Source organism: Narcine bancroftii, chromosome 2 (assembly GCF_036971445.1).
Source record: "Narcine bancroftii isolate sNarBan1 chromosome 2, sNarBan1.hap1, whole genome shotgun sequence".
NCBI classification, from domain to species: Eukaryota; Metazoa; Chordata; class Chondrichthyes; order Torpediniformes; family Narcinidae; genus Narcine; species Narcine bancroftii.
The window spans coordinates 37,527,606-37,554,290 of NC_091470.1; the positions used below are offsets into that span (position 1 = coordinate 37,527,606).

General features: G+C 37.3%; 1 protein-coding gene across 2 annotated transcripts in view; it reads right to left on the bottom strand.

The window, feature by feature from the left end:
• Positions 1–26,685, bottom strand: part of ptpn21 (protein tyrosine phosphatase non-receptor type 21) — a 48,258-nt gene that overhangs the window by 15,774 nt on the left and 5,799 nt on the right. Inside the window, exons 2-12 of one of the 2 annotated variants that reach the window (XM_069916325.1) lie at positions 24,823–25,041; positions 23,423–23,739; positions 19,319–19,488; positions 18,584–18,681; positions 16,497–16,564; positions 16,088–16,158; positions 15,482–15,569; positions 10,689–10,777; positions 5,758–5,845; positions 5,289–5,371; positions 3,074–3,134 (exon numbers count right to left, since the gene is read on the bottom strand). In XM_069916325.1, coding sequence (XP_069772426.1) covers positions 3,074–3,134; positions 5,289–5,371; positions 5,758–5,845; positions 10,689–10,777; positions 15,482–15,569; positions 16,088–16,158; positions 16,497–16,564; positions 18,584–18,681; positions 19,319–19,488; positions 23,423–23,602 — 996 coding nt within the window. In that variant the 5' untranslated portion in view covers positions 23,603–23,739; positions 24,823–25,041. The remainder of the gene's footprint in view (positions 1–3,073; positions 3,135–5,288; positions 5,372–5,757; positions 5,846–10,688; positions 10,778–15,481; positions 15,570–16,087; positions 16,159–16,496; positions 16,565–18,583; positions 18,682–19,318; positions 19,489–23,422; positions 23,740–24,822; positions 25,042–26,685) is intronic. The other variant, XM_069916324.1, reaches the window with a different exon arrangement.

Below are 26,685 nucleotides of genomic sequence, written 5' to 3' on the forward strand. Positions count from 1 at the left end.
AGATCTTTCAAAGCCTGGGTCTGGAGCCCTGCAAGAAGGTCATGTGGTTTTTGCAAGCAGAGAGAGAAAAGACCAAACAGGCTTTCTCTAATGGGGGGGGGGGCGGGGGGGGGGAAGGAAAGAGAGAGAGAGAGAGAGAGAGACAGACAGACAGACAGAGAGAGAAAGAAAGAGAGAATTCAGTTTGAGTTCTGCAGTGGCTTTTGGAAGCTGACAGATTGTTGAAAACCCCAGTTTGGAAGATGGGTTGTGAGTTCTGATTTCAGCCTTACAAGATGAAATGGCTGGCTAGAAATAAGGGAAACAAGAGGAACTCTGTGGTGACCTGGAAGAAGAGCTTATCATTTGAAAAACCCTGATGGGGCAAGTTTCTTCGGCAAGACACTGAAGTGACCGAGTGGTAACCATTTACCTTTTCACTAGAGCCTAGTGAAAAATTCATAAATGTTAAATTCTGCACACAGTATAACAATTGCTTGATATCAGTGAACTTGGAGGAGTGAGAAGTGAGATTGGACTGTGAAGCAAAGAACTTTCCTACACGAGTGCTTAGAATTAGAAGGGGGTTGTTAGGTTAATAGTAATAAGTTAAAGTTTGATCCTGTTTTCATGTTTAAAGAAAATTAAAAGCAACTTTTGTTTAAGTAACCTTTTGTCTTGGTGAATTTCTATTGCTGCTGGGTTTTGGAGTTCTCTGGGCCCATAACAAATGCAGTAAGCATTTAAAATGATGAAATAATCAATTGAGTAAATAAAAGTGCATCAGCTCTAGTCAAGTGCAAAGCAATCAGGGGTACATCCAGTGCCTCAACATCTCCAGATATGACATAATTGATGGCACTGCCCAGTTTTTGGCACCCCTCTGACAAAACAGTTCTATGGTGGTGGAATCACGGATCCAAACAAGAGGTTACTGGTTTAAAGCAGAGAGCAAGTTTTGACTGCCCAGTTCATTTCTTGGGATCATATTTATTGCAAAAGCCATGGAAACATCCAATGTTAGATGAGATCAGAGCAAGAAAAAGAAATTGAGTAAGTATACAAGGGATAAACACTGACACAGACCAACCTAAATGGCCTATTTCAGAGTGTAATTTTAATGGATTTTTAGTCAACAGAGAAACATACTGAAATTATTTAATATAAGAGTGCATAAAAAGGTGGATCACAAAAGCAGCTGAAACGAAAGGATTAACAGATTTCAAACAGGATATATTTTGCTTTATTGAGCTCAGAAGTTTTTTTCTTTGAAAAGAAATGTGGAGAAGTGTAGATTTCCAAAACACAATGGACTGATCTGACACATCATAGATTGGTACAGGGTCTCCTCCGTTCAAGAAACTGCAGACTTATAAACACTGCTCAGGCCATCAAGCAAACCAACCCTCGTTCCATCGTCACAGTCTACATCTCCCACTGACTCGAGAAAGCAACTAACATTATAGGACAGATCCCATCCTGATTGCACTTCTCCCCACTTCCATTGAGCAGAGTTTTAAAAATATTACAAACTTCCCAATCCAAGAACAGCTTCTTTCGTTATCTTATTCTTAAATAGACCTCTCATTTGCAAAGATGATACCCTTCCATGATTTTGATTTTCTCTATACCCTTCATTCTTTGACTTATTTTAACACAACACCCTGCAATTTTGTTATTGCATTATTGCTGTACTCAAGTCTGAATTGATTTGCCTGGTTAGCACACAAATGCTTCTGTTACGAGCCCAAAGGACCCCAAAACCCAGCAGCAATAGACATTCACAAAGATAAGTGGCTTTCAAAACAAAAGTTATTTTTAATCAACTTCAAACATGAAAACAGAATCAAACATTAACTTAACTCTCTACTTAACTAACCCAAATTAACCCCCTTCTAATTCTAAGCACACGTGTATGATGTGTGTGTAAATTTAAGAAAAGTTATTTGGTTCACAGTTCAATGTCACTTCTCCTTCTTCCAAGTTCTCTGGATGCAGGCAATTCTTATACTGTGCACAGAATTTAACATGTATAAAGATCACCAGGGTTTGGTGCTCGAAAGGTAAATGTTTACTGCTCAGGAAGGGTCTTGTAGGGTTTGCAGAGAGAGATTTGTTGTTCCAGGATTTCCACAACTGAGGTACCTCAATGTCTCGCTGATGAAACTTGCCCCATCAGGGTTCTCCAGATGGTAACCACTTTCTTTCAGGCTACCACAGAATTCCTTTGTTCTTCTTATTCCAAGAGAAACATCAGACAGATAGCACTTCCAGCCATCCACAGCTCTGGAGCTCAACGAGCTTCCTGTTTCAACAAGCTTCCTGGGTTCAGCTGCTTTCAGTGTCACACACACTAGCTAAGACAGCTTCTTGAACTTGTCTTCTCTCTCTCTCTCTCCAACTGCCAACAAGCCCATGTGACTCTCTCATTTGCAAAAACCCCCACCTTCTTCAGCAAACAACAGGAGTTATCTTTCTGCTCCCATCTGTTGACTTAGATAAACAAAACCCAGGAGTGACCTTTCTGTGAGCACACTGTAGGTACTTTTAAACAGCCAGTTTGTCTCCTCCAAACAATGGTCTATTCATTTCATGACATCATTTCAATTAGCACCTACTTGTGAAATGTGCATAGCATTCTCCAGTTTTTGCAATGTTCCTGAATATGAATTCTTCAGTATTTCATACAAGATCTATTTTAAAATGTGTATGTATGTAACCTACTAATCTTACCAAATTCCTCCATTACACTTCTCAGTGTATCTCATACACATGACAAACAATTTAATTCATTCCCACCCCCCCTTCATCCTTCTCTGAAACTGTGAACCAACTTGCTTTCTCTCCTCCCAGTTCTGTCAAAGGACCTCTAAGCCAAGACATTAACTCTACTTCACTTTCGAGACATTGCCTGACCTAATGTGTTTCCAGCATTTTCTATTTTTATTAAAGGAGATCCGCATGTTATAATAGGAAATAAGTTCAATAAAATTCATTGTAAAAATTAAATTTTAGAATAGGTACATAGTGAAGCCTTTTATAGCATAAAAATTGTTAGAAAAGAATGCAAATTACAGAAATTAATCTCACATACCAAAGACATTCTTGTCAAGGTGCTCCTTCGGACTGGACTCACTGAAGCAGCCTGAACTTGTCTGAAATTGAAAAGTTAAACGATGGCAGAACTTGCTTCTTATGAAAGTGAAATATTTTAAACTAGTTATTTTTAATGACATTAAATAAATATTTTATTAGAAGAATAAAATATTGGAAAGCAAGTGAAAGAATTTAACTTTTGAAATCCTGCCAAATAAACCAGTCTTTGAATTTTGGGTTCATACTCAAAAGCACTGAACAAACACAGCAGGTCATGCAACATTCTTTATGGCAAAAATAGATAACCGACGTTTTGGGCCTGTTTTGCTCATATCTTCCTCAAGGTAGGAACATGAATAAAACAGTGGAAGGAGGAGCACAGACCCACAGGCATGGTCTTAGCTGGATATGGGGTGAGAGGGCAGAAGAAGAAAAAAAGCTGAGAAGGTTTTAGGTCATAACTTTCAACATACTGTATTTTTCAATATTAGAATAAGCTTGCACTTTTTTTTATTGTAAAACTGATTGGTTAATTAATTTTAGAACAGTGTACAGACATTAAATATTCAGATATAGGAGCAAAATCGGTTGCAAATCAAAATGAGACAACTGGAGCCTTGGAAAAAAGTGAAAATCCAAAAACCACAACAGAAAAGGGAAATAATAGCAATAATTATCAAGTTAAAATCAATTAATATAAGCAACTTAATCCTGAATCTTTTCCCAGAGGGTGGTGAAGCTTCACTAGCCCCCCCCCCCCCCCCCCCCAGATGTGGTGAAGCTTTTCCCAGAGAGTGGTAAATCTATAGAATTTGCTGCCCATTGAAGCAGTGGAAGCTACCTCAGTTAATATATTTAAGACAAAGTTGGGTAGATTTTTACATAGTTGAGGAATTAAGGGATTATGGGGAAAAGGTAGGTGGAAATGAGCTCATCATTAAATCAGCCATTATTTCATTGAATAACAGCAGCCTTGATGGGCCAGATGGCCTACTCCTGCACCCATTTCTTATGGAAGTGCAAATTTAAAATAATGCAACTTAATGTCACATAAAATAACAATTGGAGCTCACAATGAAGTGTCAAAGAACTCAAATCAATGATTGAAGGCTCAACTTGTTCATCCTTTTTTGAAAGGATTAATCCCATTTTAGCATTATTCTTGCATCCTCTCCAAATATGAACATACACATCCCTATCTTCTGATAAACTGGTACAAAAAAAAAAATCAGACTAATGGAAAAAACAATGCTGGAGAAACTCAACAGATCAAACAGTGTCCTTTATGTAGCAAAGGTAAAAATACATAACCAATGTTTTGGGCTTGAGCCTTTTATCAAGGTACAGTTGAACTTTATTTCAAAAGCCACACTGAGAGCAAAGACATCAATTTCAATCTCCATCCTGTGCCATATAAATTAATCTCAACAGGGAGTGTGAATAACTGCAGTATACGAATGTAAAGAGATGCTATAGGTACAAGTCTCCACTCCCACACCTCATGGTAAATAAACCATGCAAGTAAATAATTGGGATACAACCCATGTCTAAAAGCTTGTTTAGATTTAATCAATACCTGTGAACTTGAGCATCTTTACAGGTGCAGTTAAAGAATTAACATCTTCAGGAAAGGAGCAGGAAAATTCAGAAGTTAATATTTGTAGGCACCATTTCCTTTAAAGTTTACAAAGCTATTTAAATAAGAAAACCAAAAATAATTGTGAAGTCTGGAAACAGAGTTAGAACCAACTTTTCAGGTTAAAGATCATTCATTAAAACTTGATGCTGGTTTTAAGCTGAGTGTTTCCAGCATTCACTGCTATCAGTGGATTATTCAGTTTATTGCTCCCTCTCTTTTTAACAGAGCTTGACAAATAGATTTATAATTAAACAAATCAGAATTTTAAATTACATTTAAAACAAGAGCACTGACTGCAAATACAGCTTGTTGAAGGAAAAATAACATCAGAAATAGCAAACTTTTACAGTTGGGTAATATAAAAAAAGTCATCCTGCTCACCCATTGGTGGAAGGAAAAGGACAAAGTGAAAACAAGAGAAAAGTAAAAGCTTTCTGCCACTGTCACTTGTGCAGCAGGTCTCAAAAATTAAAAAGTAGAGAAAAAGTAAAAATATTTAGTCTTCATTGCAAAATGCCCCAGCAAAAAGGAAAACAGTTCTAATTCAATATACAGAAACACACAAAATACTTACAAGTTAGAGATTTTATTCAGACCATAAAACTTGCGTCGTGCAGCACACATTCGGCAAACATATTTAGAAGTCTCCATATCTTCCTATGGAAATAAAACATTCACAACTTCTACAACTCCCTATTTTCAAGTATATAATTATCACAGAAATATCTATATTTAAGCATATAAAGTGTAAATATTATTAAAATAGTAGTTATTCAAAACAATTATGTGGTAAAGTTTCCTGAGGACAGTTGCTCCACATAAAAATGTTAAATAAATTAATATGGCTTCGAGGTTAATCAGGTGGAATAAACAGCAATTTATGGCCCTAAATATTATCAAAAAGGTATATCTAAAAACACTTAGCATAAATCAGATTAGTAGAAATTAAACTCTAGTATGCTACTCAGCATGAACTATCCTCAGACATAAAAGGAACTGTACAATATCAAATTCTATCAAGTAAATAGTTTTAGAAAACTCACAGTCTGAAACTGGATGGTCTCCTCTTTGTTTACTAGCTCTAATGCAAAGGAAGATTTATTGTGGGACATGTTGGATATGTCATTCCATCTAAAACAACAAAAAAGTTTGTTTGTACAGGTTAAAGGATTCGTAAACAACTTTTGTATGAATTTGTAAGTCTTTATTGCAACTGCATTTTACAAATGGCATACCTGGAGACAGAGTATGCCAATTGCAAATCACTTCAATACTTAGTGGTGAATGGGGCTGGCATGTGGCTTTTAGGTTAACCCAGTGAAGGTCCTCTGAAACTCCACTACACATCTCACCTAACCAGATATGAGGGGATATTTTGGCCTCAATAGCAATCCAAAAGTGCCTGACAACTGCGTATTTCTGATATTTTCTTTTTTCCCCCAAATTCCGAGCACTTGCAAAAATGTTGCTTGTGGAAAGTAAATACCTTGTAGATTCTAGCTTTCATGTCCAAAATCAATCCAAATTAACAGTACTGCACAAAACAAAGAAGCATGTTCTCAATCTCTAGTCATAATTTTATTTCCACAGTCTATATGGTGGTCACTCCAATCATGGACCAATACGTAAAGGAGATTGACAGAGGCAAAATAGAGTAGGTTTTTCCCTTACTACCTGCCAAGCAAAAGACTGTTCAGGACTCCTGAAATAAAAACAGAAAATGCAGGACACACTCAGGTCAGGCAGCATTGGTGCATAAAGAAATAACGTTAACGTTTCAGGTGAAAACCCCTTTATCAGAACAAGCTATTTTTAAAACATTTTATTTAAATTTCCATATATGTATTAATATCCAAATACAAAGAATAATAGTCATCTATTCCATTACTTTAAGTAACATTGAGTTACATATTACATAATACCCCCTAAAATTCTAACCCCTCCCCCAATAATAATTCCCCAAGAATAAAAAAAAGCAAAAGAAAAACAGAAATAAAAGATTATAGTCAAAAAAAGGAAAACAAACCTGGTTACCAAAATATCACCACCATTCACTCAACTTTGCCTTCTCAATATCATTCATTAACTTACCCTAAGGTAACCCTAACCCTAATGTGCAAGGTTTCATGAGGTTCAGGGAAAACCCTTTATAAATTAACACTTACAGTATGTAAGTATGGGCACCAAATTTTCAAAAAAGGATCATATTTATTCTTTACATTATATGTAATCTTTTCAAGAGGTATACAACTATATATTTCTGCATGCCATCTTTCCATTCCTAAATGAGATCCTAATTTCCATGTCACTGCTATACATTTTCTTGCAACTGCTAATGCAATTTTCACAAATTCCTTTAGAAAAGAATTCAATTTCAATTCTGGTCTTAATCACTGAAATATTACCCAATAAAAAGAGTATTGGATCTTGTGGAAACTTAACTCTGGAACTTGTTCTAAAAAATTTTCCTAATTCTATTCAAAATGGCCTCAATTTTGAACATGACCACGTAGAATGCAAAAAAAAAGTACCCATCTCTTAACTACACCTAAAATATTTATCTGAGATCTGATGTTAATCTATTTAATTTTTGTGGAGTAAGTTACAACTGATGTAAAAAATTATACTGTACCAATCTATATCTAACATTTACTGTATTTGTCATATTGTGTGATAGATTATAGATATGTTTTAAAGGGATAAATTGGGGTAGGTTTTTTAGTGTAGGTCACATACAAACATTTCAAAACAGATCTCATTTAAAATACTGGAGCTTTGCTCAAGCTAGAAAGGTCAACTCCAAGAACCTTTGCAAAAGCTTTTGGAGAGTGCCGAAGTGACTTCATTAATGGATTGCTGTTTTGAAAAGCAACAGATGAAAGAACGGAGGAATAGGTTCAGAGCCACAGGCTGTCTGGGAGTGCTCCTTGCTGTTCTAAGAGGGTCATGTGATTTTGCAAGGAGAGAGAGAGAGAAAGAATGAATGAATGAATGAATTCAGTTCTGCAGCTTTACAGTTTGCAGCAACAGCTAGGACTGGAACAGGACAAGCTGGCAAGCTTGTGGAAAAACCCCATTTTGAAGACGGGTTGTGAGGGTTCAGTTCAGTCTGGTCAAAGCCCTTGTGGTTCATTCGAGAGGACTGGCTGCCTAATGTTTCACTTGAAGTAAGAGAAACAAAAAGGAACACTGAAAGAAAGAGGTTATCATCCGGAAAACCCTGATGGGCAAGTTTCTTCAGCAAGACACTGAAGTGGTTAATTAAAAGGAATCAGTTGTGGGTGTCCAGCAAACGAATCTCTCTCTGAAAACCAACAAGAACCTTCCTGAGTGGTAACCATTTACCTTTCAAGCACCAACGCCTGGTGAGCTTCATAAATGTTAAATTTTGTGCACAGAGCAAGAATTGCCTGCAACCAGTAAACTTGGAGGAATGAGAAGTGAGATTGGACTGTGAATCAAAGAACTTTTCTGAACTTATATACACACACAGATTACATACATGTGTGCTTAGAAGGAGAAGGGGGTAAAGTTAGGTTAGTTAAGTCAATAGTGATAAGTTAAAGTGTGATCCTGTTTTCATGTTTAAAGATAATTAAAAGCAACTTTTGTTTAAGTAACCATTTGTCTTGGTGAATATCTATTAGTGCTGGGTTTTGGGGACCTCTGGGCTCGTAACAATCATCATAACATAGTCCCTGCCTCTCTAGATCTTTGAATTCCAAGTTTCAAAGCTCCCTTTTGCAATAACATACACAACAGAGATAAATTTCTTAATAGATCTACTGAAAATCAAAGTTTCTATTTCATTTCTTTCAGGCAGTAACATTGTTGGACCCAATTTATCTTGTAAATATGCTTTTATTTGATATTAACAAAATATTGTTATTTTGCATCCCATATTTATTTTTAATTGATCAAATGACATTAAATTTCCTCCTTCATAACAATCTGATATATATCTAATTCCTTTAGAGAACCAAATTAAAAAGTTGATTCATTATTGTAAATGGAATGTCTATTTTGAGTCAAAGGCATTTTAATTAACCAAAAGTTCCTAATTCCCATTTTTTGTTATTTACTTTATTCCATATATTAATCAGATGCTTCAACAGTGGTGTATCCTGTCTGCAGATATTAATCTCGGTTTCCACTTGTATATAAAATCTTTTGTTATCTTTTCTCCTATCTTATCTATCTCTATATTAATCCATGCTGATTTCTCTCCCTCTTCAAAAAAAGAGAAATCTCATTTGTACAGCTTTATAATAATTTTTAAAATTTGAAAGTTGCAGACCTTCTCATTCATATTTCCATATTAATTTTTTAACAAAACTCTTGACTTCTTGCCCTTCCAAAGACATTCTCTTATATATTTATTTAATTCCTGACAAAAATTCTGCAGGGGACATAGGCAATGTTTGAAAACGATACTACACACTTGGAAATATTTTTTATGCAATTAACTCCTCCCAATAATGTTGTTGGTAATTCCATCTATGATTTTTTTTTTAAATCTTCATCAATTTTCTTAAGAGAAGGGGTAGAGTTCAATTTAAACATATTATTTAAATTATCAACTCGTATCCCTAAATATTTTATTCCATTCATTGGCCATTTAAATTGGATATCTCTTTTACACTGAGAATAATCATCTCTAATAAGAGGCATTATCTCATTTTTATCCCAATTTACTTTGTTATGCAGATTCCATATTCTTTTAACCTTGAACATAATTTACAAAATTAACTTTTCAGTTTCATCAAATCGATTATTTAAACAGAACACAATTATTTCCATCAAGGAAAATAATTTTATTCCTATGTAATTAACTGAATTTAACTTGCCTTGCTGTCGATGGAGGATTTTAAATTATCTCCAGATTAGACAAGGCCTCTAGATTATTAGTTTAGTATTAAGATGCAAAGGGACTTGTGGCTACATCCATGTACACAAATTAGGAAACACAATGGAAAAAGGATTAAGTATTGGCATCAAACAAATTGGAATGCAAAGCCAGTGAACACAGATCAATTACCAGAAACAAACTCAGTAATGCTTTCAGGTTATGAACATAAAAAGGAAGCATTAACCTTTGTCTTCTTTAGCTTCCCTACAGAAATTTTGAGTATAGGTAAAGCAGGCAATGAGGAGATTCAGCCCAATTCTGCAATCAAGCAGGTTAGAGAGGAAATCCTACATTCACATAATGACTTTATAGTCATATTAAAAACATTCTTTTCACATTTCTGCATCATGCCCTCCCTTTGTAAAAACCACACAATGATTTTCCAAAGCATAAAAGATAATTTTGCCATTTTCTTTTATTATATTCATTTAAATGTAATCAGTGAATAATTGCTAATTGAGTACTCCCTGCACCTGCCTAAATATACCCTTGAAGCTATTTGACTAACTCATGGAAATTGAGTTCCATTGGCAAACTAACAACAGTTCTTAATTATTTTAAACACCCTACTACAGTTTATTTTTCAATATTGAAGATTACATTAAGTTGGATTTTTAAGAAAGACTCAAGATACATTGCACTGCAACCATCCTGATGAAGTTTTAAGTCGAAACGTTGACCATTCTTTTTCTCCAACTATTGCTGTTTGACCCACTGAGTTCCTCCAGCAGATTGAGCGAGATTCCAATGTTGTTGTGTCTCTCCACGATGCATTACAAGTCTAATACTAGGAACTGAGTTAAGGTGATTTTTATCTAATGTACAAGGCCGTCAAATCAATAGCCTCTATTATACTAAGGAAACAAAGATATACTCAAATAGTAGCTCAAATTGTAATACAAATGTTCTACTAGAATCACTTTAAACTAATATTTGCAATCAATAATTTTTTGTATTGATAAGCTAATGATATTCAAACCAGGGATTAAGGAGCTTTATTTAATTAGATAACCTTTTGCAGAAAATTTGTCATTAAATTTTACAATGCACCATGGTAACCCTTACTTGAAAACAGAGGGAAGTCTGCCGTTTTTGTGCTTCATAAAGATGCCTTCCAAACATGTGCCAATAAATAGATCATTTCCTTGGCTGTCCTACAAACACAAGAAGAAATCAGAATACTTTTGACTGACTTAAGATTTACAGTCCACATGATTAAAGAATACCCTAACAGAGTGAAGAGAGATATGGCATTCCCTCATTTTGTTGTAATTTGTGTTGGAAAGTTGGTTTCTGTTTTCACATTATAAGAACTTAATGGAAACTACTCTTTTTTCTAAATTTAGACTTACAGCACAGTAACAGGTCATTTCAGCCTAAGAGTCTGTCCCGCCAAATTTACATGCCATTAACCTAAACCCCTGGTACATTTTGAACAACGGGTAGAAACCCACAACCCTAGAGAAAACCCACACAGATACATGGAGAATGTACAAACCTCTTACAAATAGCACAGGATTCGAACCCAAGTCCTGATTGTTGGCAATGTAGAGACATTGAGCTAACTGCTACACCAACCATTCCACCCTAATAGTTCTAATAATGGTTCTAATATTTTGGTTCCTCATGTCTTAAAACACACTCCAAAGTTATGATTCAATGATGCTGACATATAGAAATTCTACCCATAATGTGTCAGTTAAATAAAATTAATAAATCAAATGGCTTGCAGGTCCCAATAATTTATGTCTGATTGTGCGTTTGCATGTTTTTGCACCAAGGATCAGAAAACACTGTTTTGTTAGGTTGTCCTTGTACAATTGGATGATAATAAAATTGATCTTGAACCTTTATTTAAAGTTTCTGTTAAAATAGAAAATAAATGAGGTAAAACCAAATACCCAATGCCCTAATAATTCAAGACACTAAAAGTAAATGGGGTTTTAATAGCTGTTATTTAAACATAGGAAAACACCGACCATAAAAAAAATTCCAATGGCTCCCTTTGCTGGAGACAGCAAAGCTTCAATTCCAGATAAACTCAATGCCTTCTACATCTGATGTGACTATCAGAACAAGGAGGAACCAGTGCACACCACCACGCCCTGATGATTCCCTACTGTCAGTAAGGAAGGATGACTTGGGCTGCCTTCAGAGGAGAAAATCCAAGAAAAGCATCTGAACCAGATGGAATACCCATCTGAGTAATGAAAACCTGCACTGACTAACTTGCCAATGCATTCATGGACCTCCAACATTTCACTCTGGCATGGCATCACATCTACTTATTTAAAACAGGCCTCAATTATACCAGTGCCCAAGAAGCATGTGGTAACCTGCCTAAATGACTACCAACCAGTGGCACTTACATCTAAAGTAATGATGTGTTGAGATTAATATTGAAGCACATCAGCTCCTGTCTGAGCGGTGACATGGATCCGTTTCAATTTGCCGACCACAGCAACAGATCCACGGCAGATGCCATCTTACTGGCTCTACACAAATCCCTAGAATTGGACACCAAAGATGCATATAGCAGGATGCTCTAATTGACTACAGTTCAGCATTCAACACCATTAGCCCTCAAAACTGATCAGCAAATTCTAAGACCTAGTCCTCAATACCCCACTGTGTAATTGGATCCCTGACCTCCAGACCACAATCGGAGAGGATTGGCAAGAAGATATCCACCATCTCCATCAAGTACTGGAGCACCACAGTGCTGCGTACTTTGCCCCCTGCTCTACTTGCTTTACACCCACAACTGGATGGCTTAATATCATCTACAAATTTTCTGGTTGTAAAAAAAGGCAATGAAGGATGGAGATTGAAAACTTGGCTCAATGGTACACTAGCAACCTCACACTTAATGTCACCAAAACCAAAAAGCTGATTGTGGATTTCAGAAAGGGAAAACAAGAGGTGTACAAGGGGTGGGGGGGGGGGGGGGGGGGGGGGGAGAAAATAAAATCAGAGTTGGAGAACCAGAGAACATTACAGCACAGAAAACAGGCCATTCAGTCTTTCCAGACTGTGCTGACCATTGTTCAGCTAGTCCCAATAATCTGCTCCCATTTCATCACCCTCCAGACCTCTCCCATTCATATATCTATCCAATTTATTCTTAAAACTCAAGATTGTTTCCGCACCCATCAATCAGATGGCAGCTCATTCCATACTCCCAAACTCTGAGTGAAGTTCTCCCAAATGTTCCCCTTTCACCCTAAAGCCATGTCTTCTCATATTTCTCTGCTAATCTCAGTAGAAAGAGCCTACTCGCATTTACTGTCTATTCCCCTCATAATTTCGTAAACCTCTATCAAATCTCCCCTTATTTTTCTTCATACTGAGGGATAAAGTCCTAACCTGTTTAATCTTTCCCTGTAACTCAATTCCTGAAGACCTGGCAACATCCTAGTAAATCTCTGCACTCTTTCAATCTTATTGATATCCTTCCTGTGGCTAGGTGAACAGAACTCCACACAATGCTCCAAATTTGGCCTCACCAATGTCTTATACAACTTCAACATAACACCCCAACTCCTATACTCAATAATTTGCTTTATAAAGCCCAAGATGGTGAGCAAATTTAAATTACTGTGGGATTACTATCTTGGAGGACCATTTCTGAACCCAACACACGAGTGTCACCATTAAGAAAGCATATCAACACCTGTACTTGCTCAAGTGTTTGCATAGGTTTGGTATGATTTCGAAAACAGTGGTAAATTTCTACAAATGTGTAGTAGAAAGTGTGCTGACCAGCTGCATCATGGCCTTGTATGGGGCACTAATACCTGAGCAAACGCACTGCCAAAAGTAGTGGACACTGCCCAGTATATCACTAACAAATCTCTTCCCACCATTGAGAAAAATCTACATGGGATGCTGCTGTTGGAGAATAGCAGCAATCATCAATGATCCACACCACCCACAACATGCTGTTTTCACTTTTCCCATCAAATTTATTACACAATTTGACGAAACATCATTCTCTGGTGCTTGGTGCAAAACACACAGACACACAACCAGACATAACACATATACAGACAAACTATATATATGCAGGACAGGTATTTCATCCATACACAAATAAATATTGTTTTGTACATTTGAGTCTCAGATAGTTTATGTGAGCAGTTCCTTTGGTCTTTCAGTATTCTCACTGCCCATGGGAAAAGGGGTCGGGTCCCCAATGATTCAGACAATGATTTTGGTAGATCACATCAATGATGGGGGGGGGGGGGGGGGGGGGGGCAGGGGAGGGATGGAGACTCCAGTGATCCTCTCTGACACTCTTATGGTCCTGTGGATTGACCACTGTTCCATTTTTCTGCAGCAACTGTACCATTCTGTGATGCATCCAGCCAGAACACTCTCGACAGAACCCCTGTAGAAGGTTGACATAATGGTGGTCGGAAGCTTTGTCCCCTTAGGAGGTACAGTCGCTGTTGAGCCTTCCTGACAAGTAAGGAGATGCTGAATGCCCATAATTGGTCACTACTTAGGTGAACTCCAAGGAACTTCATGCTCTCCACTCTCTCTACCAGAGTTGTTGATGTGTAGTGGAGGGTGGTCATTCCTGGTCCTCCTGAAGTCCACAATCATCTCCTTCAACTTGTCCACATTGAGACTCAGGTTGTTACTCTCTCACCATTTCATTAGACTTTCCACCCCTTCTCTACAACGCGACTCATAGTTGCTGATGAGGCCAACTACTGTTGTGTCATCTGTTAACTTGATGACTCTGTTGGAGCTGGATCTGGTGATGCCGTCGTGGGTCAGTAGCATGAACAGGAGCGGGCAGATTTAAATTTAAAATTGTAATTTTTTTCTATAATGCAGTGTCTGTTTACATTTCTATCTTTGCAGATTTCTTGAGTACAGATTTTTGTATTACCTACAAGTCGAAATTCTGCCTGGCCTGCCTGTGATGCATTCGTATTATTCTGACAATAGATCTGAACTTTGAACTTTAATCTCAAAAATATTGGAGATATTGAGTTTTATTTTCTTTTGGCTGATGCTAATCTCTGGTGGGTTTTTTAAGATATCCACAAATACTCAAGTGCCTCTGAAAGGGACTTTCTTCGCTTCTCTTTCTCTTGTACTGCAAGGGGTGCTGGGAAATACCAAGGGCGACTTTTTGTCTGCCTTATGGCAAGCAAAAGTTAAAGTAGATCATGCATGTTACATTACGTGACAATCCTTTTCAGTTCAGCATTTATCATTATTCTACACAAGTAGATTTTACAACTCATTTTTCTGACCCAACTTGAGGGGTGAATGTTGAGGGCAGACCATTTCCAGTCAGCAAGTGGCATGAATTACTCATCTTGTACTCTGTTATACGTTAATATGCAGATATGCAGTCAAGACATTTTATGCAAACCAAAATGTCTACACAGTAAATTTATTATGTGGATCAAACAAATGGAAAATGAACATTCATTTTCAGTATAATTGAGCATATGAAATCTGTAGGGGAGAAGACATTTTTCCTTCTAACTATACCACTATTTGGGGCAATTTAATTCCAAGCAATTCAAACTACTTTTCTAAAACTGGAATGCTACTTTGTTTCATTTAGAAAGGTGTAAAGTATAAAATATTTCCAATTAATTTTAGAGAAGGAGAAGAATCAAGTTTGCTGGGAAATCCAGAATTTATGGTCTTTTCCCCAATCATCAGTAATAGGTGACAAGAAGCTATTTTCGAAGTGTGAAGTTTCGACAGCACTCTTCAGGAAGTTATTCCAGGATTCTTGAAAAATACTCTGTCAGCACATCATATTCTTGTGATAACAAGTTTACACAAGGCTCCTGATTTAAAACACATTTTTAAAAATTATTTTATACCTTGGCAGTATAATTTTCATGGCCATAGCCTTCCATTTTCACTACCTCCTGAAGATAAAGTAATTCTGCCTCAGAGGGAGTAAGACCCCTAAAAATAAAGCAAAGTTGAAACAAATGCATAAACAATTTACAACCTTTTGTTTGGCACATCACACAGGTAACTGGAATTTCAGAAACAAAACTCAGTTTATCTTGCTAATTAACAATTAAAACTTTGGTCAGAAATAATTCACATGCTCATTTCACTTCATAATTTTTATTGGTTTTACAATTATTACTTCCTTTCACTAACGTCCAGTCGCTGCCCTTGTCATATTAATAGTCGATTACTAGAATGTATCCCATAATCCATGTAAATTCATTTCACTTCATTGGCCCTATTACAATAATCCCACAACTAAATTGCAATGCAATATTTCATTTATTATGACATAAGATAATGTGGTTGATGATCAGATCTCAGATTCCCCAAAATTTAGTGAAGAATTCTGGTCTCAAATCTGAGTTCAGTATACTTATTGCAATAATGACCAAGTACATAACTGCAATATTCTGTGAAGCCTTCAGTGGTACACAAATGGAAAAGATCAAAAGCAAATAACTAACCTGAATTTCTGATATAGTGAAGCAACTTTCTGCGTTGCATCCTGTAGCATTCGTTCATCTTGAATCCAATTCTTTGGACAGCAGGGGCAAGATTTAAAAAAAGAACCAAATAATTAAAATTATACCATATAACGACCAGATATTTTTTTATATAACATTATTTTATTTATATTTAATTATAACAAAATAATTCCTCCCCACAAACATCTGTGTTACTTTGAGTACTCCTTTGACTGATTTAAATACAATTGTCTTGAATAACTTCAATCTTCTTCATTTATATATTCCACATCAGAAAAAACATTTAAGGCTAGTAAAGAATGCATGGAAAAATAATTTCTATTGATTTCAAAATAAATCCACAATGTTCATTTCAAATTTTAAATAATAAAATTGTAAATAAACTTACAACTGGAAAAAGATCACATTTGAACAGAAAATCTTGCGATTCATACTGATCGTAGTCTCCAAAATCACCTGAGGAAAAACAGATCAAATTACATAGAAACCAAACATATGGATAATTTGAGAAGTGTGTATTCAAGGTCAAGCATTAAAGATCCATTTTTAAAATTCAGTGAAATAAGACTTAAACAAGCCTTGGTAAAAACTATAGCAGTTCCGGGATTAAACTTTACTCAGAAATATTAATACATGCAGCAAAAAACTTGTAAATGAAATAAATTACCTTTCTGTGGTACCAAAGTAAGATTAAATTACTGAAAACAAAAAATTATGATTGATAAATGGACAGGTAAATAATTTAATCAACCCAAGCTTTCAAATATAAGCCAAATTGTTAAGCAATTATTTTATGTTTTTACAACCATTGGAAGGGGAAAAGAACGGATTGTGCAGAAAACTAGAAAGAATGGAAAGATCTGAAGGTTGACTTAAGATCAGTTTCAGAACCACAAATAGGCCCAAAATTAGGAATGGGGTGTTTGTAAACATACAATTCTCAGATCACCAGATAGTAATAACCCAGAAGCTCATTTTAAGAATTCAGTTCAAACACAAGGCCATTCAGTCCAAAGGTAAGACCATTTTGGCGTGATATTGCTAAAACACTAACAAGAGTAACCTTCCCACACGACCCAGAGCTGTACCTTATGGACGTGAGCTACAAACAGACTAAATTTCAAATTTGCTTTGTTAAAGTAGCTCTAACTGTGGCCAAGAAGTGTATAGCAATCACTTGGAAATCCAACTCTCTTATTGCTCGATGTACCGCGGAGTTACACAGTTGTACACCATGGAGATAATTACTTACAACTCAAAGAATAAATATGAAACATTAAGATATTGCAACTGTACTTGGATTATGTAAGGGTCCAATTATAAATTGGACCCTTCAATGTACGTAATGATGTGATATTACAGAGAAATAATTATAAAAATGAGAGCTCTGATGGTACATGAAATTATATTTTTGTATTTATGGAAGGGGAAGAATTTTGTAAATATTTAATAGACTTGATGCATATAAAATGTAAAGATTCGGTGAATATATTTATGGAAAATAAAATTAAATTAAAATTCAGTTCAAATCCAATTGCTGCAGAGAATTGGGTCAGAGTGACCACAAGAGTGACAAGCTTCCCTACCACCCCCTCCCCCTCCCCACAAAATCGACGCGATTGACCTGGATTATTGTCTGAAGAGGGCACGCAAAATCATTGAAAACCCCTACCACCCTGCACATAGTCTGTCCCTCAGCTGTTCCCGTCCAGAATATCAGAGCCAGCACCACCAGGCTGAGAAACAGCTCCTTCCCACAGGCAGTGAGACTGCTGAACAACTACAGGAACTACTCACACTAACTACCAGAGACAAATGTTTCCTAAAAAAATATTCATTTATTTTATATTGCATATTTATAAATGTCTTGCCTATGTATTATTTGTATGCACATTATCTCTGGTTCTGTGGCTTTGGCTTTGCAGAGGACCAGAGAACATAGTTTTGTCGCATTGCACTTGAGATAATAAACTTGAACATTTGTATGAACATATAAAATGAATCATTGTGCATGAGATTAACCAGAAATATCAATTTTTAACAAGAGCTGAGATGATAAAAATTTTGATTCCCTGGCAGAACAAGGTGACTAAATTCAGGATACAAGCGTGATTTTTATTTTAAAAACAATAAACAAGAATTTATAGATTTTTCTGCAAATAAACAAGCAAAACTAAACTAAATCCAAATGAAGGAGTAAAACATGAAAGTCTGCAGACATTGTGAGTGAAGTAAAACATAGTCAACCTAATGGCATGAGAAACTGGAGCCAATATCACATGAACATCTTAAGCGCAGATATATCCACATAATCAAAAAAAATTACCAACTCTGGAAAGAATACATACCTTCTGAGTTATTTAGCCAAAGTATCAAAGATTAATAAAAAAAACAGAAGTCTTGTATTTATCCACTGAAATTGCATTATTACTTACCATGTCCTCTGAATCAATGAACCATCTTACTTTTTCTTACCTTGTGCAGCAAGACCAGCAAGTTGAATTCCTTGTTCTAATGTGCAAGGTATGCGACCTTCTAAAATATCTTTCTTCAACTGAAGATAATACTGATATCTGCCGAAACAAGTTGTTGTGCTTCATGTAATAAACCCTCACACAATTTTCTTTCTTAATTATAGGAGTTACAACATTTCTCCCTACCCAAATGATGCCAAGGCCATGATTCTAAATAGCTGAGATCAGACATCTCAACAAAACAGAATATAAAACTAGGCCTTCAAGATGCAAACATTTCCAAGAGCATAATATAGACAGATTTGGTTCCAAATGCACTGGAGTGTTAGTGCAACATTCATAATTGAAGAACTTCTATTCTTTCAATATAATGCAGCATAATAATTGATTCAGTCCATTAATTCTATGCCATTTCCTCAGTCCCATTCACCCACAAACACTGCTCTGCAAGTTATTCTTTATTGCCCATAGAATTCATTTTGCCATACAGAATGTACAATATAGCTGAAATTACTCTTCCTCGTAGCCATTCTACTAAATGTTGTCTGCAACCACACTAGAGATTTACATCCAGGAAAATTACTGGTAGTCAATTTTGAAACTTAAATATGATACACAATATTCTGAATTCCCTATTCAATAATCTGATCCATATCAATTGTTCACGGATCAATCTGAAATGAAATTGAGGCACTTTCTCAAAGCAGCATCCAAAGCAGTCTTAAAAGCTACATACCTTGTAATTTCCTGTTGGAGCTGTATAATAGTTGGCACATAGAATACAACACCAAAGTAAACTGTAGGTTCAATGGCATATTTATCGAGCTGCTTTTTGATAGGCTTTTCCAGATCCACCCATCGGGATTGATTCTGCTTATTATAATACCAAAGACTGAAGTAATTAATCTGTAGAAAAGAAATAACAACGCTCAAGCAACTCTGGAAGTAAATTCATTCAAAGTAAATATTTCATGTTATGTGAAGCAAAATAAAACATTATCAACTTGTCAACTTTGAATTCCAAGTACTCACCAGCAGATACAACCTCGAGAGAGTCAGGAGAGTTTATTTTTGAGAGGTAACTTAAATGGTCTTGATTTTCTTTTCAAATCTCTTGCTTTGCTGTATTAAGATTTCTTAATGCTTAAATATCCCATTGCATTTTAAAAAGTTTAAAAAGCAACAAAATAAATTATTTTCAATGCCTTCGATACATAGGAAAACATGAAAATAAAGATACGAGATTACTTTACATTTTCAGCTCTAATTACAAAAGTTTAGAAGTCTGATAGTTCAATCTAGGTTATGGGGGCAATTAGCCAACAACCTCCCTGCCCCCACCCATTTTGTGGGCAGGGCTAACCTTGAACACCTTATAATATCTGCAAGGGACTGGGATGGAAAATGATGAATGAGGTTTTCTTGGGAAAATTCTTTTGTGCTTTGATCAGAGGGATCAAAAGCAGGATGATGTTTTCTTAAAGAAAATTAGCAGCCTGTCCTACCATATTACAGGTTCCAAAAATACACACCATTTAAACTATGTGCTGTTAAAACCAATTGCTTTCCCTCCCATATTTGAAAACTAGAGTGTGGATTGGCACGTGGAATTATGACATTGAGGCCATTAGTGAAACTTGGTTGCAGGATAGACAGGACTGGCAACAATGTTCAGGGCTTTTGTTGCTTCAGACGCGATAGTACAGGGGGTGGGGAAGAAAGGGAGAGGAGTGATATTGCTCATCAGGGAAAATGTCACAGCTGTCCTCAGGCAAACCAGACTAGAGGGCTCATTTACTGAGGCTATATGGGTGGAGTTGAGGAACGGTAGAGATATGACCACACTCATGGTGCTGCATTATAGATCACCCAATCGTCAACGAAGAGTGGACAGGTTTCTCAGGGTGGAGGATGTCCCCGACAGCCCAGGTAACCTGCTACTGCTGTGTGACGTTTCTATCGGCAGCCCCTGCCCCATTGTTCCAGCTGCATGGAGGCGCCAGGTTTCCAAGCCCATCCACAACCTGGTGCACTTCGCAATCCATGCCATGGCCAAAATGGTGGCCAGCAAGTTTATCTGGCATGGCCTCCGTGAACAGGTCAGCCAATGGGCCAAGACCAGCATGAACTGTCAGTCCTCAAGTGTAGGCTCACACCAGAGCGCCCATACAGACTTTTGAGCAGGTTCAGCCAAGCACACATTGACATCGTGGGGCCATTGCCGGTTTGGGCTAAATACCTCTTGACCATGGATGACCGCTCCATGAGGTGACCAGAGACAGTCCCACTGGCCGATACCATCAGAGAAACCTGCACCAGGGCACTCATTGACACACGAGTTTCCCAAATCAGGGTCCCAGAGCCAAACAGGCATACAAGATGTATAAACTACACAGAACGTTAAATTGTCACATTATGCCATGACAGAAAATAGATAATAAATTAAAAAGGATAAATTTTCAATTGCAGATAGTGCAAGAAAAAAAAGTAGTTTTTTAAAAAAAAAACAAGTAGCGTAGAAAGATCTTTTGGTGGTCTTGGAGTAGTTTATGGTTTGTGTAGTATGGGGTTGCTCAAGAGCTGATAGCTATTAGAAAAAAATTGTTCTTGAATGGGCACTTAATATTTCTGTACCTTCTGTCTGAAGGTAGGAGCAAGAATAGGTTGTGACCAGGGTAATACGGATCCTTTACGATGTTGGCTGCTTTCTTGAGACAACAGATTGCATTGAAAGCCAAACATATCTACATAATTGTGAATGCAGAGGGAATAGAACAAGAGACTAAATCTACAGCCTTGAATTGGTGGCCATGTTGGCAATTCACTAATTGGGGTCTTCCAATGAGGAAGTCAAGGATTTAGTGACAGAGGAATAAACAGTGCCTTAGATTCTAGAATCAGATTATTACTTTTGCTGCTCTAATTGTGTTCCACACTGAGTGTAGTCAACGAACAACACGGATTCCTGTTTAACGAGCTGTCAGAAAAAGAACTTCATAACCTCCTCATTGAAAAAGTAGACCAAACTGGGTCTGAACTAATGGTAGCGAATCAATGCAAAGGATAAAGCGGATCTTTGTCTTACCAAAATACTGTACCTATTGCCCATGTACGTCTATATCAATTTTAGTAAAAGTGATCACATGGTCCAAGTCGAGAGGAAAAAAGTCTTTATAACAAGGACCACTCCACTTTTGGATAGTATTACCTTTGTCGCAAGTAAGATAGATTCGAAACAGTTCTGGTATCCCAAAATTCATTAAGCACAAGACACTGTTTAACAAAAAAAAAGACACGCTGATGGTGACCGATTTTTCCAGTTTCCTAACGAAACATTGCATTTTATTTCCTATGGGGGCTTCATGATCTGGTGAGTTTGTCCAGCAATTTATAATGCTGTTTACCAGAAGAATTCTATTCCAATACAATTTCAGTCCTCTACATCCATTCCGAACTATCAAACGTGGGACACTCCTTGGTTCAGAGGGGCATCAAAGGACGTATCAGCAATACAAGTCATATTTAAAAATGAAGTATCTAAAACACTTGTCCTATAGCAAATGCTACATACATTAGATTGTACCAAGATAAACAAAATCTGCTGCCTTAATGCATTCAGTTAGGAATGATGATGCATCTAAACATCTAACAGGAGCAAGACAGTTGCAGAAGATCACATGTTCAAGTTAAAGTGATGATCAACCTGTTAATACCAAAAGCTATTCACAACTTCCTCCCATAATTCCCACCACAGAAGGCAACCTTCATCTAAATGAATTCAACAGATCAAAAAATGGATTGAAGCAATGGAATCTCTATAAGGCTACAGGACCAGATAATATCACAGTTGGAGTGCTTAAGACACAAACTCCAGGACTAACCAGCCATAGGTTCCAGGCAACCTGTTCCATTAGTCACAAAACCTGCATCTGTCTAACAATGTAAAAAATTGCCCTGATCAGTTGTTCATATAAAGCAGAAATACAAGCTAACTAATTATCACCCCATTGGTCTACTGTCATCGCTAGCTCACTGACTCACATATTGGCAAGAGCACAATCAAGTAGCATTTTCTCAACAATGAAATGCCCCAATGTTTAGATTTTGACAGGATTGCTTGGCTCCACAGTCAGTCCAGTGTTGGTCAACTGATAAACAATTTAAATACTAGGAGAAAGACAGAGTGACCACCCTGGTACACCATTGAAATTCTGAGCTCAACCATCCAGGACAGAAAGCCTGATTTGTATCCTTTCTCTTCCACAAGTACATCATGGCTCCACTGTGTGCGGTAGGCCTAGGGAGGACGTGGAGTCCGGACTCTGCGTCAGAAGCTCCGGTGACTGGGGTTTCAGGAGCCTGCCGATTCGCCAATGAGTGTTCCACCAGCCTGGGCTTCCCAGGGATCAGTGGCAGTGGTGGGGATGTGTCAGGGATCGACAGCAGCGAATGGAAGGTCTTGATGACCGGCGGCAGCGTTGGGGTCATGTTGAGGATCGGCAGCGGCCAGCATTTATTTGGTGAGAATTGAACATTTTTAATGCTGAAAAAGCCTTCTCTTCTTTGTTGTTGTTTAAACATCGATACAAGTGATTCAGTTTCTACTGGGCTGGTTTTTTTTTTTAAAAATGACCAGTTATCCAAAAAAATGTTTATCTGACATAGGCCCAGTTCTGACCATTTTGGAAAAACAGAGTTGTACTGTATAACAAAAGTACACTAATCAAGATTGAACATTGCTCACCTAGTGGCATTCTTTCACTGAAAGATCAAAGAATTCTGATGAGCTAAATGAAAATATTGCACTGATTATCGATAGACCAAAAACAAGGCACCTTACCTCCCTTAGCTCTAATCTTTGTGCAACAGCTTCCAAGCATTCTTGACCTGTACTTTCAACAGAAAGGGTGAATTCCAAAAATCCATTATCCAGTAGTTGGATCCGTACAACCAAACAACTTTTACTGGAGACAGTATATCGTCGGGTTCGCTTTAATTTTATCCCAAAAGGTAATGGCATGGCAAAGTAGGGTTACTTTAAACTTCTTGTACTTTTTCCTCTCCTGTGTTTTTAAACAGTGTTTCTACTGTACATGGAGAAGTCATCCAGCAGCAATTAGCAAAAGATGTATCCACTTGCCTCTGGGTAGCATTGCTCTGTAAAACAAAAAGCAGTAGATGAATAAATAGAAGTGCAATCTTCTTCATCCCTTCAAGGAAATACTAGATCAAACATAGCACACCAAACCTCTAATTTCAGAGCAAAAAATCTAACCATGAGAATTTTTATTCCTGGTGGTGATCATAACTAAGACAGGATATAATTGGCAAAGATTAATTTTCTTTCTTTTCACTTATCTTTGTCTCTACAAGTGAAGATGTAAACTTAGCATTTTCATGAGATCATTGGTTCTCCATCATTTCTAGTTCAATTAGCATCTACCACAAGGGAGATACAAAGAATTTGTTCAATGCTATAGTCATTTTTCTCATTCTCCATAACAGTTTGTTTTGCCTCTGCATCTAAGTGGTCATTTATTTATGCTGCATTCATCTTTACATAGTTCCAAAAGTCTCACACATATGAATAGATTCTATTAATCTGGCTAACAGATGGATACAGACACAGAAATAGGTGGTGCAATGTTAAAATAGAAGACTGCCTTTCCATGAGTCTGGACTAACAATCCACAGAATGCTTTAAATCAAATTTAGAGTTCACATTCTACACTAAAACTGATCATCCAGTTTCCAACTACTCCAAAATTTCAATGGTTTAGCAGTTAGCTGACCATATAAAAATCAGCCGGCCACACACACTTTCACTCACAAGACCCTTTATTCCTATGCTTCTTTTAAACTCACAGGATTCACTGGGAAATTTAGAATTTCTATGATACAAAAGAAAATGCGATTTTAAATGTGCTGGAATTTTAAAAAAATAATTTGCAACAGTTCGGAAATATTCCTTCTTGAGTCTCCAATCAGATGGCACCAACATAGACTACTTCAACTTCCAGTAACCTCCCCCCTCATTTTCTCAACCCACATCCTATTACCCCTGTCCTCACATTTCCTACCTCTCTAGCCCCATTACTTTCCTTTCCCCTGTGCTCTCTTCCTGCCCATTAACCACACCATCATTCCTTCCTCCAGCACCCCACCCCCTTCCCTTCCTTCTATCACTTTTTTTTTTTCATTTCTTCCCCTTCCAACCTGTATAAGCCATCACCAGCCTACCTGTGCTCCAGGTCTCCTCCTCACCCTTTTATTCAGGTTTCTTGCTTTTCCTGATGAAGGCCTTTGGTCTGAAACTTCAACTATCTTTCACCTTTCATGTATACTGACTGAAATGCTGAGTTTCTCCAGCAGTGTGTGTATTTCTCCAGTTTTCCAACATCTGCAGTTTCTCTTGTTCACTAGAATTTTTTCTCGTTTGGTACCAAAATCCCATATTTCCTGGATTATCAGAGTTGTACAGTAATTAAATAAAAAGTTAATGGAATCTACAAATTGTAGCAAATAACAATTTAGTTCATTGGTAAGAAATCTGCTATCTTTACCTGGTCTGACCATTATGAATACATGATCCATAGCAGTATAGCGGACTTTTAATTATTACATGAAAGGGCCAGCAAATTATTAAATAACAGCTAAAGCTCTTATACAGCTAATGCAGCTATATTGAAGGATCTCTGGGAAAAGGCTACACTGCACAATGGTGGGGAGTGTGAAAAAGAACACATACAAAAATCATACTAATATAAAATTAAACTTGTAAGCATGATGTGTGATTTATTTTGGTAAAAGTTCTGTGTTTTAAGTTTTATGTCAATGCTGGCTTTAATGCAGTCCACTCTACCATTAATTTTCCTCATTTATGCTTATCAACAGCTCCCTCCCCCCACTGATTTACCTCGGGACAATTCCAAATAGGCAACTAACCTATCCATCCGCACATTTTTAGGAAATTAGGGTACCCAAAGAAACCCCTTGCAGTCACAGGGAGAATAAATGCTCATTCCACATGACGGCACCCAAGATTGAGCCCAGGTGGTTGGAGTTGTGCAGCAACATCAATAACTGGGCGACAGTCGTTGAGGCAGCTCATTCTGCTCTTCTTGGGCACCAGTATAATTGATGCCTTTTGAAGCAGGTGGGGCCCTCTGACTGCATCAGTGAGAGATTGAAAATGCCCATGAATACAAACTCCTTACAGACAGCAGAGGATTCAAACCTGCTCTAGAGAGCTGGTGCTGTAACAGTGTTGCACTAACCGTGCCACCCAATATTCAATATATCAGGAAGACAGAGTCCAAATTAGATCAACCACCAAACAGCATCTGACAGGAGGGATTGTTTGTACAAACCCAACACTTGTGTTTGTGTTCTAGCTTTAAAACATGCAACCGTCTATTTAAAATGCATCTCTTAAAAGTTTAAAATATACATGGTGTTGCTATAAAAGGTTACCTTTGATCTAACCAAAGTAACCATCAACATCATGTGGGGCATCATATAGTGTGAAGGGAGGTATGCATTTCCCTTTCCAAATAAAAAATCCTGGCAGATATGCTGCCTAACAATTGAACATTTACAACATTTTGCTTTAATGCACATTTATCCAAATTTTTTTGGAGCCAAACTGACCCGACAGGTTGAAAAAAATTCACTCGACTTGAAATTAGAACGACGATTGTCCTGATTTCAGGTAACTCCCTCCCCTCTCTTTCCATTCCTTCTTTACCTTCCCCCATTGCCTTCTCTCTCCAACTCTCTATCAAACTGCATACCAACATCTCCCAGCAGCAAGCAGTCGGAAGAATCCCTTGTAACGACATCATCAAGGAGAGCAGCCTCCCGGGCAGAAGCAGGACCTTGGGATCAGTGGAGTTCTCTCCCCTCCCCTCCCTCCTCGGCACAGAGCTCTCAATGCCGAATCCTCCCCTCGGCTTACTACCGCACAACGGGTAGGCTTAGAGGAGGATTCAGAGTTGGGAGTCAGGAGGTCTGGTGACCAGGGAGGCAGTAGCCTGCCAACTTGCTAGTGACTGTTCCACTGGCCTGGGAAGCGTCCTCATGGATTGGTAGCAGCGGTTGGTC